This window comes from Ursus americanus, chromosome 7 (assembly GCF_024610735.1).
Source record: "Ursus americanus isolate L20-20 chromosome 7, mUrsAme1.1.p, whole genome shotgun sequence".
NCBI classification, from domain to species: Eukaryota; Metazoa; Chordata; class Mammalia; order Carnivora; family Ursidae; genus Ursus; species Ursus americanus.
In genome coordinates this window covers 28,191,183-28,204,448 of record NC_142133.1, presented here as the reverse complement: position 1 = coordinate 28,204,448, position 13,266 = coordinate 28,191,183, and the positions used below count along the sequence as shown (strand labels likewise).

The 13,266-nt window shown below is 38.4% G+C and overlaps 1 protein-coding gene across 4 annotated transcripts in view; it reads left to right on the top strand.

Annotated features, from left to right (window-relative positions):
- The window catches only part of USP34 (ubiquitin specific peptidase 34), a 240,466-nt gene extending 227,267 nt beyond the window's left edge, over positions 1-13,199 (top strand). For all 4 annotated transcript variants that reach the window (XM_045788051.2, XM_045788052.2, XM_045788049.2 and 1 more), the window contains 5 exons: positions 7,476-7,555; positions 9,982-10,122; positions 10,226-10,369; positions 11,395-11,554; positions 11,959-13,199. In XM_045788051.2, coding sequence (XP_045644007.2) covers positions 7,476-7,555; positions 9,982-10,122; positions 10,226-10,369; positions 11,395-11,554; positions 11,959-12,566 — 1,133 coding nt within the window. In that variant the 3' untranslated portion in view covers positions 12,567-13,199. The remainder of the gene's footprint in view (positions 1-7,475; positions 7,556-9,981; positions 10,123-10,225; positions 10,370-11,394; positions 11,555-11,958) is intronic.
- The last annotated feature ends 67 nt before the right edge of the window (positions 13,200-13,266 follow it).

Below are 13,266 nucleotides of genomic sequence, written 5' to 3'. Positions count from 1 at the left end.
GATAATTCCTCTTCAGAAAAACCATCTTATTGGTAAGTGATTAGAGTGTCTTCACATTTGAAAGGTTGTTCTTCCACCTGTTATCATTAGCTGGTTTTTATATACATGTGGCTAAATTGCCAAGTGGGGGTGGTTGGGTAGGGGAGCACATACTCATATTGGTCATTTCATGATTACATAGTTCGGTCATGGGACTTGGTAAAAAAACTAAAACCTAGCAGTGGCAGTGATCAAATATGAGAAAATGTCTAGGAATTCTAGTTCCCAGATAAGGAGGGGGACTTATTAAAATGCTGACCTTAGGAAAAGTTCTTGATAATCATGTTCATGTGATTTGTACCAGAAATTATGTGAGGAGCTATTTTAGCCGCTTGAACAGGTCTGATCAAATAGTGAATTTCTACCCTCCTTTGGGACTGTCTTCCTCATCAATACAAAAACAGTTTCGGGGAAATTAAATATGGAGGAGAGAAGAAGGGAGGGAGGGAAAGGACATACACTTAGCCTTCCAAATTAGCTGAATCAACTTTCATTATATTTTATACTCACATTCCTCTTGTAATCAGGAAGCACTGTTGATGCTGCCTCCTAGTGTTTAGTTTTCTGCATAAGCACTATTCTGTAGAACTTTCTATAAGGATGGAAATACTCTCCAACTACATTATTGTCCACAATACGATAGCCAGAAGCTATATGTGAGTGTTGAGAACTTGAAATGTGATTTAAGGAACTGAATTTTTATTTAACTAAGCCAGATGTGACTGGTGGCTATATTGAATAGAAACCAAAGCCTTCACAAATCGAGCAGTGAATTTTCAGGGTTATATATTTTTCTTCTAAATTCATTCATTGTATGTATTTTTATTAGATCCTCCTACTCTGCCAACTTCCTGGAACTCATGGTTATATATCTTAATGCGGAAAATTAGACATTATTTTAACAAACACCTAAAAGCAGTGAGTGCTTTCCTCATGCCTCATCTGAATGAAGAGTGTATGTCCCAGTGTTTAAAGTTAACTCCCACTTTTGGCTGAAATGATTATTTCCAGGGAGAGGCACCTGGGAAAGAGCTTAAAATAAAGCCCACATAAGTGACTGTAATGAGGAGCAGAGAGTTAACAAAAAGTTCTAATTTGTGTAATTTCTTCAGGAAATTAAATTTGGCAACAGGGAGGGGGAAAGGTAAATTTAAATTAGTTGTATCCTTAATCATTTAAGCCTTGAAGTTAGATGGTCCAAGGGCCAGAATATTGTGACCATAGGTCAGATTGTCTCAAGACGTGGATTGCAAGTCACTTCCAGTTTTGAGGAAAAGTCTTTGTGGTGATTATTATAGGGGTAACTGTGCAGATTTTAAGATTTGTTAGGAGATAAAAAGGGGCTATGTATTAATTGCATATTAGGGTTGTTGGTATTAACTAGTAAAGTAAGGACTGGAGTGCTTTTGAAGTGAGGGTAGTCAGGCATGGGGTTAGGGGAGACAGAGAAGTGGGGGGAGAATTTTGGTAGAGCGAATAAAGCTACTGACTGCCATGTGAAATAATGGTATGTCTGAAACTACAATATTTTGATAATTTAAAAATAGCGGAGTTTAGCCCAAAAAAATTCTAAAAGGCATAATAAGAGGGTTTGGCACTATTAATTTCTAAAATAATAAAGATCAGTAACTTTTAATTTTATTTTTTAGGATTTACTACATACATAGAATTTATAGTTCAAAATAGCAAAAGGTACATATCACCATATAACTCATAGGCCTGTCCCCCCACTTTCATTAATTTTTTAAATCTTTTTTTTTGTATGAGAACAGCAAATATAGGTTTATTTTCTCTCCTTTCTTACATAAAAGTATACTGTTTAAAACTATGTAATGTAGATATGGAAATACATAGGCAGAAAAACATACATAGGCAAAAACAGCCCCCAGACAAACATAAGGATACATGAGGATTTGGAAGACAGTAGAAATGACCTATCAAACCTGTGGAGATTGTATGGTATTGAGAGAATCGACTATCTAAGGAGAGAAGGGGCAAACATTAATATCTGCTTCACTACTTAGACTAAAATAGATTACAGGAGAATTAAATATTTAACTGTAAAAATAAAATCATAACAATATTAAAGAAAAATACAGAATCATATGGATAGCACCTTCCAATATGAAGGACCATGTTAAGCAGGTCATAAAACCCATAAATAAAAGAAATTAAAATTTTTGGCAACATAAAGACTGAAAATACTACGTGTTGAAAAGATGCCATAGATTAAAGTACAGCTAATGAGAAAAATATTTCCATTCTTAACAGATGAATAGCTAGTATTGGCAGTATACAAAGAGTTTGTAGGATTCAGTGAGATGGGAAAGAACATACAATAAGTAAAGGACATCAACAAGCAACTCCTTCACACATACAAAACAAGTAAATGTTTGGTAACCATATGAGGGTTTGCCCCGCCTTGCTAATAATGATGATTTCTTTTTTCTCTCATTTTTTTTTCCCAACTATGAGATAAAGTTTCGATGGTATACATACTTACACAGTTTGGGGAAAGAAAAGATGTTTAATGGAGTCAGTTCGGGGACACATATTATTAGCATTATCAATATTAGATTGTTCATAGCCCTTAATCCCACAGTACCAGATCTAAGAATCTACTTACTCTACTTATAAAAGTGTCCAACAGCATACATAGGATATTTATTTTCATTGAGTTTGTATTGGGTAAAAACTGGAAACAACTCAAATGTCCCGTCAGTAGGAGCTTATTAAGTATACCTGTAGTTTATCATCTAGTCTTTAAATAGTTTGCATTATATATAGGTTTTTAAAATAAAAAGATAGAAAGTTACTTTGGATTACATGAAAAAAGGCAAATTGGAATATGCAGAATGTGACCACAGTCTTAGAACAATAGGAAAAATCACTTAGTACATGTAAACAAACAAAAACCCACACAAAACCTGGGGGATTATACTCCCAACTGTGTATGGATAAAATTATGGGTTGCTTTCAAGGCCTTGGTTAAATGACTAGAAGTTTTAAATTATTTGCAATGATCATTTGTATTGGGGAGGAGAAACAAAATTTTTAGAAAGTCTAGGAGACTGGTACTGCAAACTCTCGTACCATTTTTTAAGGTACCCTACACGTGTAAAGTTAACACTGAGATGCTCAAGTAAAATTAATGACAAATTTCTAGATTTCATCATTAAATAATTTTCATTTTCAGCGATAAAACAAGGATCTGTCACCTCTACTATTTAACATTGCTTTTGACAGTTTTCAGAATGCATTAGTAAATGAAAGTAAAAAATAGTAAAGGAAATTTTTGCAAGCAACATGGTATACCTAAAAATCTGCCAAAATCTGTAGAATTAAAAAATAATTAGGATAGTTAGTAAAAATAAACAAGTTAGAAATTCAGATTACAGAAAAGCACAGCTCTGGTTCATCCCTTACCTTTTTTGATGTCAAGATGGTCCTGATTGGAAAGACAGCTGATCAGCTGTTTTCCAAAAGACGTCTTAAGGTGAATGAATATACCAGTCATTCAGTGCATATCAGAAGGTGCTTCTGGGGCGCCTGGGTGGCACAGCGGTTAATCGTCTGCCTTCGGCTCAGGGCGTGATCCCGGCGTTACGGGATCGAGTCCCACATCAGGCTCTTCCGCTGTGAGCCTGCTTCTTCCTCTCCCACTCCCCCTGCTTGTGTTCCCTCTCTCACTGGCTGTCTCTCTCTGTCGAATAAATAAATAAAATCTTTAAAAAAAAAAAAAAAAAGGTGCTTCTACCAGTCTACCAAGGGCAAATCCATTTATCTTAGGCTAATACTTAGTAATTACACTTAATAGATATATTTATAATTTAGCAGCTGATTACCAGTCTGTTGATTTACAAAGAGGAAGAACTGACATAAGGATCTGAATATTCCATGGTAGGGCCAGCAGATTTTTTTCCAGTAACCTACATGGGAAGCCAGATAAACAGCAGTTGGTTGCTTAGTGTGGGTATAGGTGAGAACAAGGGGAATTAGAAGAATCAAATGTGTGATATTCTTAGGCTAAAATGTTTTGATGATGCAGTCCCGTAGTAGCGCATTAGTTGTGGGCTTTCATCCATTGGCAAAAGCTACCACTTCCCATGGATAATGCTTGGATGGGCTAAACACTTAGAGAAAACCAGACAGACAATCCTAACCCAATTCAGAAAGGAGACATCCTAACCTAGTAAATATACATAGAAAATATTTCATCCTCAGAGCAATCATCTGAATTACCATTTCACCTACAAAAATAGTTTTTAGAAGATTTTAAATAACACATCTAGTAGCATCTACAGTATAAAGTGTTACTAATGAGGAAAAGATATTTGGAATAGTTTTTGATGATTGTGTATTAGTTCTTTTGTGGCTAGGTTGGGGTAAGAACCCATTGAGGATGTCTGAAGTCACAGGATGAAGAAAGCTAAGTGGGCAGAAGCCAGTATGTCTTAGGCCTGCCTGTCCTGTTTCATGAGACAAGGCTTGAACGTGTGCCTTGATTGCATCTCTCTTTGCTTTATACCCAGGAAAACATCCAGGAAGGTAGTGGAGGAATGTGTGGAGTAGGATGGCATTGGCCTCTACCTTGAGTCACAGAGCCAAGATGCACCTGGTCCTCAGTGCTTTGTGAAAACACTAGAAAGAAACTGAAACTGTTGCTCTGAAGGGATGGCCCTCCTTCCAAAGGAGGTGCAACTCAGGAAATAGGTAGAACTGTGAGAGAGGTATCTTTGACTCACTGTGGGTGGCACTGTTTTCCAGAGTGTTGTATATAAGATGGTCCGTGGAAAATAATTTTACATTCATAAATATGTATGGATCTTACTGTGTCACAGAAATATAGAACTAGTATACCAAATTTGTGACTTCCTAGATGTTATGTTGCCTAAGGCTAATGTAGTATTAGCTTCCCTAAGTGAATCTAAAGAACAGTACTAAGTAAACAGTACAGGTGATGGACAGATACGAAAACAATAATGAAAATGATATAAATGACTGAAGTTTGGGAAAACATTATTGAAAAGATTACAGGCTTCAGAATCAAGTGTACCTAGGATAGATGTTTTGCTCACTGGCTTTCGAGATGAACGTGAGCAGATTACACAGTCTCTCTGAGCCTGATATCTTCATTGAGAAAAGGGGAAATGAGAATAAAACAATGCCTGCCAAAGTTGAGGAGAAAATTAAATGTAGTTATCTGACACACCTAGCACAGTAGATGCCAGCGTCTATTTCTTTCCTTCTTCTCTTGTAAAATAAAGATACTAGTATTGGATTATTACTTGGAAGTGATCTCAGATTATAGAAATCCTCCGTGGTTTGTTTTTGTTTGTTGTGGTAGTGCTGGCTTTTTGGTAGTTGTGGAAAACAAGAATAAAGATTATATTTTACTTTGAGGAATAATTAAGGGAAAAGAGTAAAGACTAGAGAAACCTAAAGTGTAATAATGTACAGTCTACTTTGACCTCAGAGGTCAGGGCAGCCTCTATTTCAGGGCCTGGCAGACTCTTTCTGCAAAGGGTGTACTTTGCTGGCCATATGTATGGTCTGCGTCACATATTCGTCTGTTTCACTGTTCTTTTTACAGTCCTTTAAAAAAATAAAAAGCCCTTCTTAGCTCACATGGCCATACAAAGACAGGTTGTGGACCAGACTTGACCTACAAGCCAGAGTTTGCCAACCCTTGGTCTACTTTTATGGGTAATTATGGTGCAGGGACCAGGGAGCATAGAAACTCTTTCCTGCACCCAATAATTTTGATGACATGCCTTCATTTGTTCATGTGTATTGGGCTTTTAGGGTGGGTAAATGCCTCTGTCCCCCACCAGATTAGTTTAGACTAAAGGAGAATGGTGAATACTTTCCTTCGGGGGGGGGGGGTCTCTCTACAAAAGGATTAATCTTGACAGGAATATAATAAATAGACTTACCCACAAAAGGGAATCTTGGCATCCTTGGATGACTAAATTGGATGACTGATCTGACTTTCCTGTCTTAAGATTTTCTTGAATCTTTGGTCCAACCCAGAGGTTGGCAAACAGTAATAACCTGCATGCTGCCTGGTTTTGTATAACCAGTGAGCCTACCTGCACGCTACGGAGAGTTTTTATATTTTTTAATGGCTTAAAAAAAATTACTAGGTTATTCTAAATATTCTGTGACACACGAAAATTACATGCTATTCAAATTTCAGTATTCTTAAATATTGAAAGATAGCTACCCCCATTCAGCTAGTGTTGTCTTTGGCTGCTTTCATTCGTACTACCTCTGCAGAGTTGAGTAGTTGCAACAGAGATCATTTGGCTGCAAAGACTAAAATATTTACTATTTGGCCCTTTATAGAAAAAGTTTGCTGACTTCGTGTCTAACTCGTAATTTTTTCTTACCTGGAGGAGGGTAGTTTTTACATTTCTCCTTCATCATCATACTTTTACTGGAAGTGGAATTATGGAGAATGGGAAATTTACTTACAGCTTTGGTATAGCAACTTCTGTGCTTTGAAAAGTAGGAGGGCAGAGGATAGGGGAATACATTTCTTAACGATGTACTTGACATTTGGACTAGGAAGAGGAAAGGTTAAAACAGTAGAGGTTCCAAATAGGACACTGACATACAGTATGGTCCACCCAGAAGAGCCTGGGGACAAGGCTAGAAGCTGTTAGACTCGAGCAGTGTTTACGTAAATCCACCATAAAGATAATTCTGTTTTTGGAGAAACAAGGTATCTTGTTTCTTCAAGGAATCTTTGAGGTAAAAGAGGAAGGAACAGTTTTCTAAATCTCTGGATCCTCTTTTTAACCTTGTCCCTCCTTCCCCTCCAAGCTTAGCTAGTCCATGAAAATTACCTAATATGCAGAGTGGTACCTTAATCCAAGAATGCTTTGGAACCACTTGCAATAACTTATTAAATTGTCCCAGATAAAGTTCTAACACTTAAAAAGCAGAATTGGTTTGGGGCGCCTGGGTGGCGCAGTCATTAAGCGTCTGCCTTCGGCTCAGGGCGTGATCCCAGAGTCCTGGGATCGAGCCCTGCATCGGGCTCCCTGCTCCACTGGGAGCCTGCTTCTTCCTCTCCCACTCCCCCTGTTTGTGTTCCCTCTCTTGCTGGCTGTCTCTGTCAAATAAATAAATAAAATCTTAAAAAAAAAAAAAAAAAACAGAATTGGTTTAAGTTACCTCAGATCCTGCTGGGAATGAGGTGTGGAATATGAATAAATTCAGTCAAAGTATATACTGCATTCTAAATTACTTCACTGGTTAAAAGCACTGGAATGAATTCTTCCCCTTTAAGTATTCTATGTATTTCTAAAACATGTAGAAAATATTCATAGTTATGACTAGAAATACCTAGAAATTGTACCTGCAGAGTTGAATACCTCAGTAGTATAATTTATAATTATAACCTATTCTGATTTCTTTTCAAATATTAGGTGTCCTAGTTGCCTATGAAGGTTTGCCACTTCATCTTGCACTGTTCCCCAAACTTTGGACTGAGCTATGCCAGACTCAGGTAAAGAAAATGAGTTTTAGATGATTCGGTCTTTTATCTCATCTGACCATTTGGTCAGTAATTTTAGGAACAGTGGGTCGAATACAAGCGGGAAATTGGTGATGTTTTAGAATCTTGGTAGGTAAAATTATGATTAATGGAAATAATAGTTAAGTATTGGGCATCAGGTTGCCCTTTGAGGTTTTTACTTCAGTAGATTTGTTTCACAGAGGATGTTTCAAGTGAGCTATTGAATTTGTAATTTATAGGTCAATATAAACAGTCGTGCTGAAAGTCCAAAACAGGGACGTATTTAGGGGAAGAAAGCGTATGCCACTTCTTGCTTTCCCTCACCTGCCCCATCTCTCTCGTGCTCCCCTCCACCCTTCTCGAAGCTTTAGCAGCAACAATTTCAGCTGTCTGTCCTTTACCTCTTCCCTGTTACTTTGGAGAGGTTTTCAAGAGTCTTTGCACTTGTTTTTACCAGCGGTCTCACTGGGAACGAGACACACTGTATCCTATCTACCTTAAGTATCTAAGAGCCAACTCTTTAAAATAAAGTGGGCACCTCGTGTGTAATTGTGGGGGAGAATGGCAGGGAGATGGGGGAGAAACCAGACTGTTCCTAAGATTTGGATCAGGTACAAAGGGTCCCCGTTTCCTTTAGACCCAGAAAAAAACCTACTGGTTTCCTGCCTGGTTGCAGCTACCCATCCCCGGAGGAAGAGATGTTTGTTAACTTTACCTTGGCTTAAACTTTACCCAAATTATAGTATCTGAAACATTGGAACACTTTATGCCTCTGCTAAAGCCTCCTGCCTGGGCTGTAATGCTGTTTCTTCTCCTAGTGGACGTGTGTCAAGTAGTGCTACGATAGTCGTTTCTCCACCTCCTTGTCACAAACTGAGCTCCTAAGTATAGAAATGGAGTCCTCTCTAGCCCTTAAAGAAATGTCATTTTGTTTTCTATAGTAGGAATCTTTGAACTAGTTTATGTTGATCACAGGACTGTAGTACATTGGAGACTTTGAGAAAATGACTTGCTGGTTCATTTTTTAGCTGAGTGGTCAATTCAGTAGATTGGAACAGATCTCTGCTATTTCCCTCTGCCACTGCTGCTGCTGTTTCCATTCTTCTTGATTTTAGGTAGTTGGGGTTTTTGGTTTCTGTGCTCTGCCACTGTCTGTTGCTTCCCTGTTGTTTTATCTTCTCCAGCATTTTACTGCTCCCTTTATTGGCTTATTTCCCAAAGAATTTACATCTCCAAAAACTTCCTTTTTTAAAACAATGCCAAACTCTCTTAAGGCTTTTAAAGCCCTGCCAGCTTGGTAGAAGCAGCCATCAAGAAATACAGGCAGCAGGGGCGCCTGGGTGGCACAGCGGTTAAGCGTCTGCCTTCGGCTCAGGGCGTGATCCTGGTGTTATGGGATCGAGCCCCACATCAGGCTCCTCCGCTATGAGCCTGCTTCTTCCTCTCCCACTCCTCCTGCTTGCGTTCCCTCTCTCGCTGGCTGTCTCTCTCTGTCAAATAAATAAAATCTTAAAGAAAAGAAAAAAGAAAGAAATACAGGCAGCAGGCAGCGGCTCTGGCTGGTAGAATAAGGCCAGTTTTCCTGACACCAAGGATCTGAGGAGCTGGGTCCTGGTCCTATTAGACTCCTGATTTCTTGGGTGAACTTGAGTGTACTTACCAAATTGCTTTTCTAATAAAATATTTAAGTATCTAACCTGTACATATTTAAATTTTGTCCTTTTTTTTTTAGATAGTCCACTTTGCATAAATGATCTGTTATTAAAATACATACACTCTAGGGAGTGTATCTCCTTAAAGACATACTACTTGTGTTTAAGAGCCATGACCATTTAAAAACAGGAAAACCAAATTTTAGTAAAATTTCCATGTATTGGGGACCCACTGATTGTGAAATAATTAAAAGAAATTTGCTGTTTACCTTTGCAATATTCATGGGAGGAAAAGGATATTTACCAAACAAATTACTATTGCTTAAAGTTTTAGCTCCTTTTAGGGAATAAATTTAATTCTTAAAATTTGTCTTTTTCTTCTACATAGTTTGGTTACGTATTAATTATCCATCAGTTTGGTCCCCTGAAAACATTCTTACCCTATTTGTTAGTCTTATTTGTCCAGTTCTTGTTCCCTCGCTTCATGCTAGATAATAAAGTTGAATTTCTTTTGAAACCTATTTTTCGTTTTGCCCTTCAGACTTTGTTACAAGTCTCTTCCTCTTCCACTCACCTGTAGAGTCTAAGTGCGGAAGATTTAGTTTACTGGGAGGACAGTGACTTAACTGAAAGTTCAGTAGACTGAGTTAGAAGTGGCTTCTCGGACAGAACTTAAAATGGCTTTGGATGTTCATCATAAGCAGTGTGTAAGCCTTGCAGTTATTTCCGTGCTCAACCATCAGTACTTCTTCTCCCCCACTGTAGTCCGCTATGTCAAAAAATTGCATCAAGCTTTTGTGTGAAGATCCCGTTTTTGCAGAATATATAAAATGTATCCTAATGGATGAAAGAACTTTTCTAAACAACAACATTGTCTACACATTCATGACACATTTTCTTCTAAAGGTATGTCCTACTTTGGAAACTCAATGTGTTACTTCCAGCGTGTTAATGGTTATGTTTTCATTATGTTGGTCTTTTGGAGAAATTTTTAATCTTTTTTTTTCAGGTTCAAGGTCAAGTGTTCTCTGAAGCAAACTGTGCCAATTTGATCAGCACCCTAATTACAAACTTGATAAATCAGTATCAGAACCTGCAATCTGATTTCACCAACCGAGTTGAAATTTCCAAAGCAAGTGCTTCTTTAAATGGGGTAAGAATTGGGGCACCTGGCTGGCTCAGTCAGAGGAGCGTGTGACTCTTGATCTTGGGGTTGTTTCAGCCCCATGTTGGGTGTAGAATTGCTTAAAAATGAAATCCTAAAAAAATGGGTTAAGAACTGTGGAAGGGAATAGTCCTGTACTTCAATACTTTCCTTAAATCAACTCTATAAATTCTGCTTTAGTATGATTTTTACTGTCATAACTTCAGCTTATTCAAACTGAAAATCACATATGATGAAAAACTAACCAAATTCTTTAAAAATACGTATTCTCTATGCCTTTGAAGTATGTGTTACGCACTTTATATTACATTGGAAGACATGAGCAAATGTCATTAAATGCTAAGGGCAATGAGACCACCAAGAGGGAGACATCCCCTTTATCTCTACTTGTTTACATTTTTTGAAAACATTACTTGTGATGTTTCTGTTACGGCTTAAGATTCCTAAATAACTGAAACAGATTAATGATCTGATTATAAAGCTAGTTAAAACTAGGGCATCCATTGCCTTATATAGATCTCCATGAGATAGCCAGCTCATACAACAATGGAATGCTTGCACCTGTCCAGCAGCAGCCTCCCCAATTACCAAGTGTTGCTTAGATGCCAGAATACATGCCAGAGCTGAGTAAGACTGACCTTGCTGTTTGACTTCTACCAGAAATCAGCATATTTGAGGAGCTAGGATATTTAGATTGAGGCCTTAATTTCTCATGGACAATTCAGGGCTTATTTTTTAAATCCCTATCTTTTTTTGCCTTTTCTATTTTCAGAACTGTTTGAATCTTCAGTCTGACCTAATAAGTAGCATGATATATAAAATACTGGTATTAATGACTTAGAAGCAATAAAATACAGTAATATCCTAATGCTGGCTTTCTAGTTTTTGCATTCTCTAAAAATGCCAGAAAAACCGGAATGGACTGCTGGGAAAGTAAACGTGTGATAAACTGTGAACAACTGTGCCAAAATGTTAGCTTTAGAATTTGAAATGTTCCTATCTGGGTTTTACAGGATCTGCGGGCACTTGCTTTGCTCCTGTCAGTACACACTCCCAAGCAATTAAACCCAGCTCTAATTCCAACTCTGCAAGAGCTTTTAAGCAAATGTAGGACTTGTCTGCAGCAGAGAAACTCACTCCAAGAGCAAGAAGCCAAAGAAAGAAAAACTAAAGGTTAGCTTTCTATATTAATATTGATTACCTTTAGGGTGGGAGAGGGGAAGAATACACTCAGTAGGGGCACGTGGGTGGCTCAGTCGTTAAGCGTCTGCCTTCGGCTCAGGTCATGATCCCAGGGTCCCGGGATCGAGCCCGCATCGGGCTCCCTGCTCAGCGGGGAGCCTGCTTCTCCCTCTTCCACTCCCCCTGCTGGTGTTCCCTCTCTCGCTGTGTGTGTGTCTGTCTCTCTGTCCAACAAATAAATCTTAAAAAAAAATACACTCAGTATAACTGACTTTACAATAGTGGTCTGTTCAGTTGGGTCTCCTACATATAAGTGCTAAAAAGAGGATCTCCCACAAACACCCCCCAGTGTGATCTTAAGGACTCCTTTCAGAGAATGATGTTCATTTTCACAGATGATGAAGGGGCAACTCCTGTTAAGAGAAGACGTGTTAGCAGTGATGAGGAGCACACTGTAGACAGCTGTAACAGCGACATGAAAACAGAAACCAGGGAGGTCCTAACTCCAACTAGCACTTCAGACAATGAGACGAGAGACTCCTCAATCATTGATCCCGGAACTGAACAAGATCTTCCTTCCCCTGAAAATAGTTCTGTTAAGGAATATCGAATGGAAGTTCCATCTTCGTTTTCAGAAGACGTGTCAAATATCAGGTCACAGCATGCAGAAGAACAGTCAGGTGATGGCAGATTTGAAGACTGTAAAGAATTTAAGGACCTCCACTGTTCCAAGGATTCTAACCTGGCTGAGGAAGAATCCGAGTTCCCTTCTACTTCTATCTCTGCGGTTCTCTCTGACTTAGCGGACTTGAGAAGCTGTGACGGTCAAGCTTTGCCCTCCCAGGACCCTGAGGCTGCTTTATCACTCAGTTGTGGCCATTCCAGAGGACTCTTTAGTCACATGCAGCAGCACGACATTTTAGATACTCTGTGCAGGACCATTGAATCTACGATCCATGTGGTCACGAGGATATCTGGCAAAGGAAACCAAGCTGCTTCTTGACATTAGATGTAGCATGTCTACTTTTAAGGTCCCTCTCTCCCCTCAATGCTGTTTGTATAAGTTTTGCTTATTTCTGTTTTTGTGCTTCAGTTTGTCCAGTGCTCTCTGCTTGAATGGCAAGATAGATTTATAGGCTTAATTCTTGGTCAGGCAGAACTCCAGATGAAAAAATTTGCATCTTCAGTATACTTTCTAAAGGGCAATCAGATAATGGATATGTTTTATGTAATTAAGAGTTCACTGTAGTGGGTTTCATTTAATATGGCTGTCTGGGAGGAACAGGGTTTCCTGGCCCTGTACAATGTAATTTAAACTTACAGCATTTTTACTGTGTATAATATGGTGTCCTCTGTGCCAGTTTTGTACCTTATAATAGAGGCAGATCGCCTCCGATCGCTGTGGTTCTTATTATCAAAATTAAGTTTACTTGTATACGGAACAACCACAAGAAATTTGATTCTGTAAAGAATCCTCTTTAGCTGTGGCCTGGCAGTATATAAATGGTGCTTTATTTAACAGAATACCTGTGGAGGAAATAAAGCACACTTGATGTAAAAATAATTGTTTTATTTTTATTGACATGACTGATTGCTATTCTGTGCACTTAATTAAACAGATTGTGATGACTTTTCATTTGTTTACATTTAACATTGCTTTAGTCTTCTCAGATGAAAGTAATGAGAAAACTGTGAATGGGAGG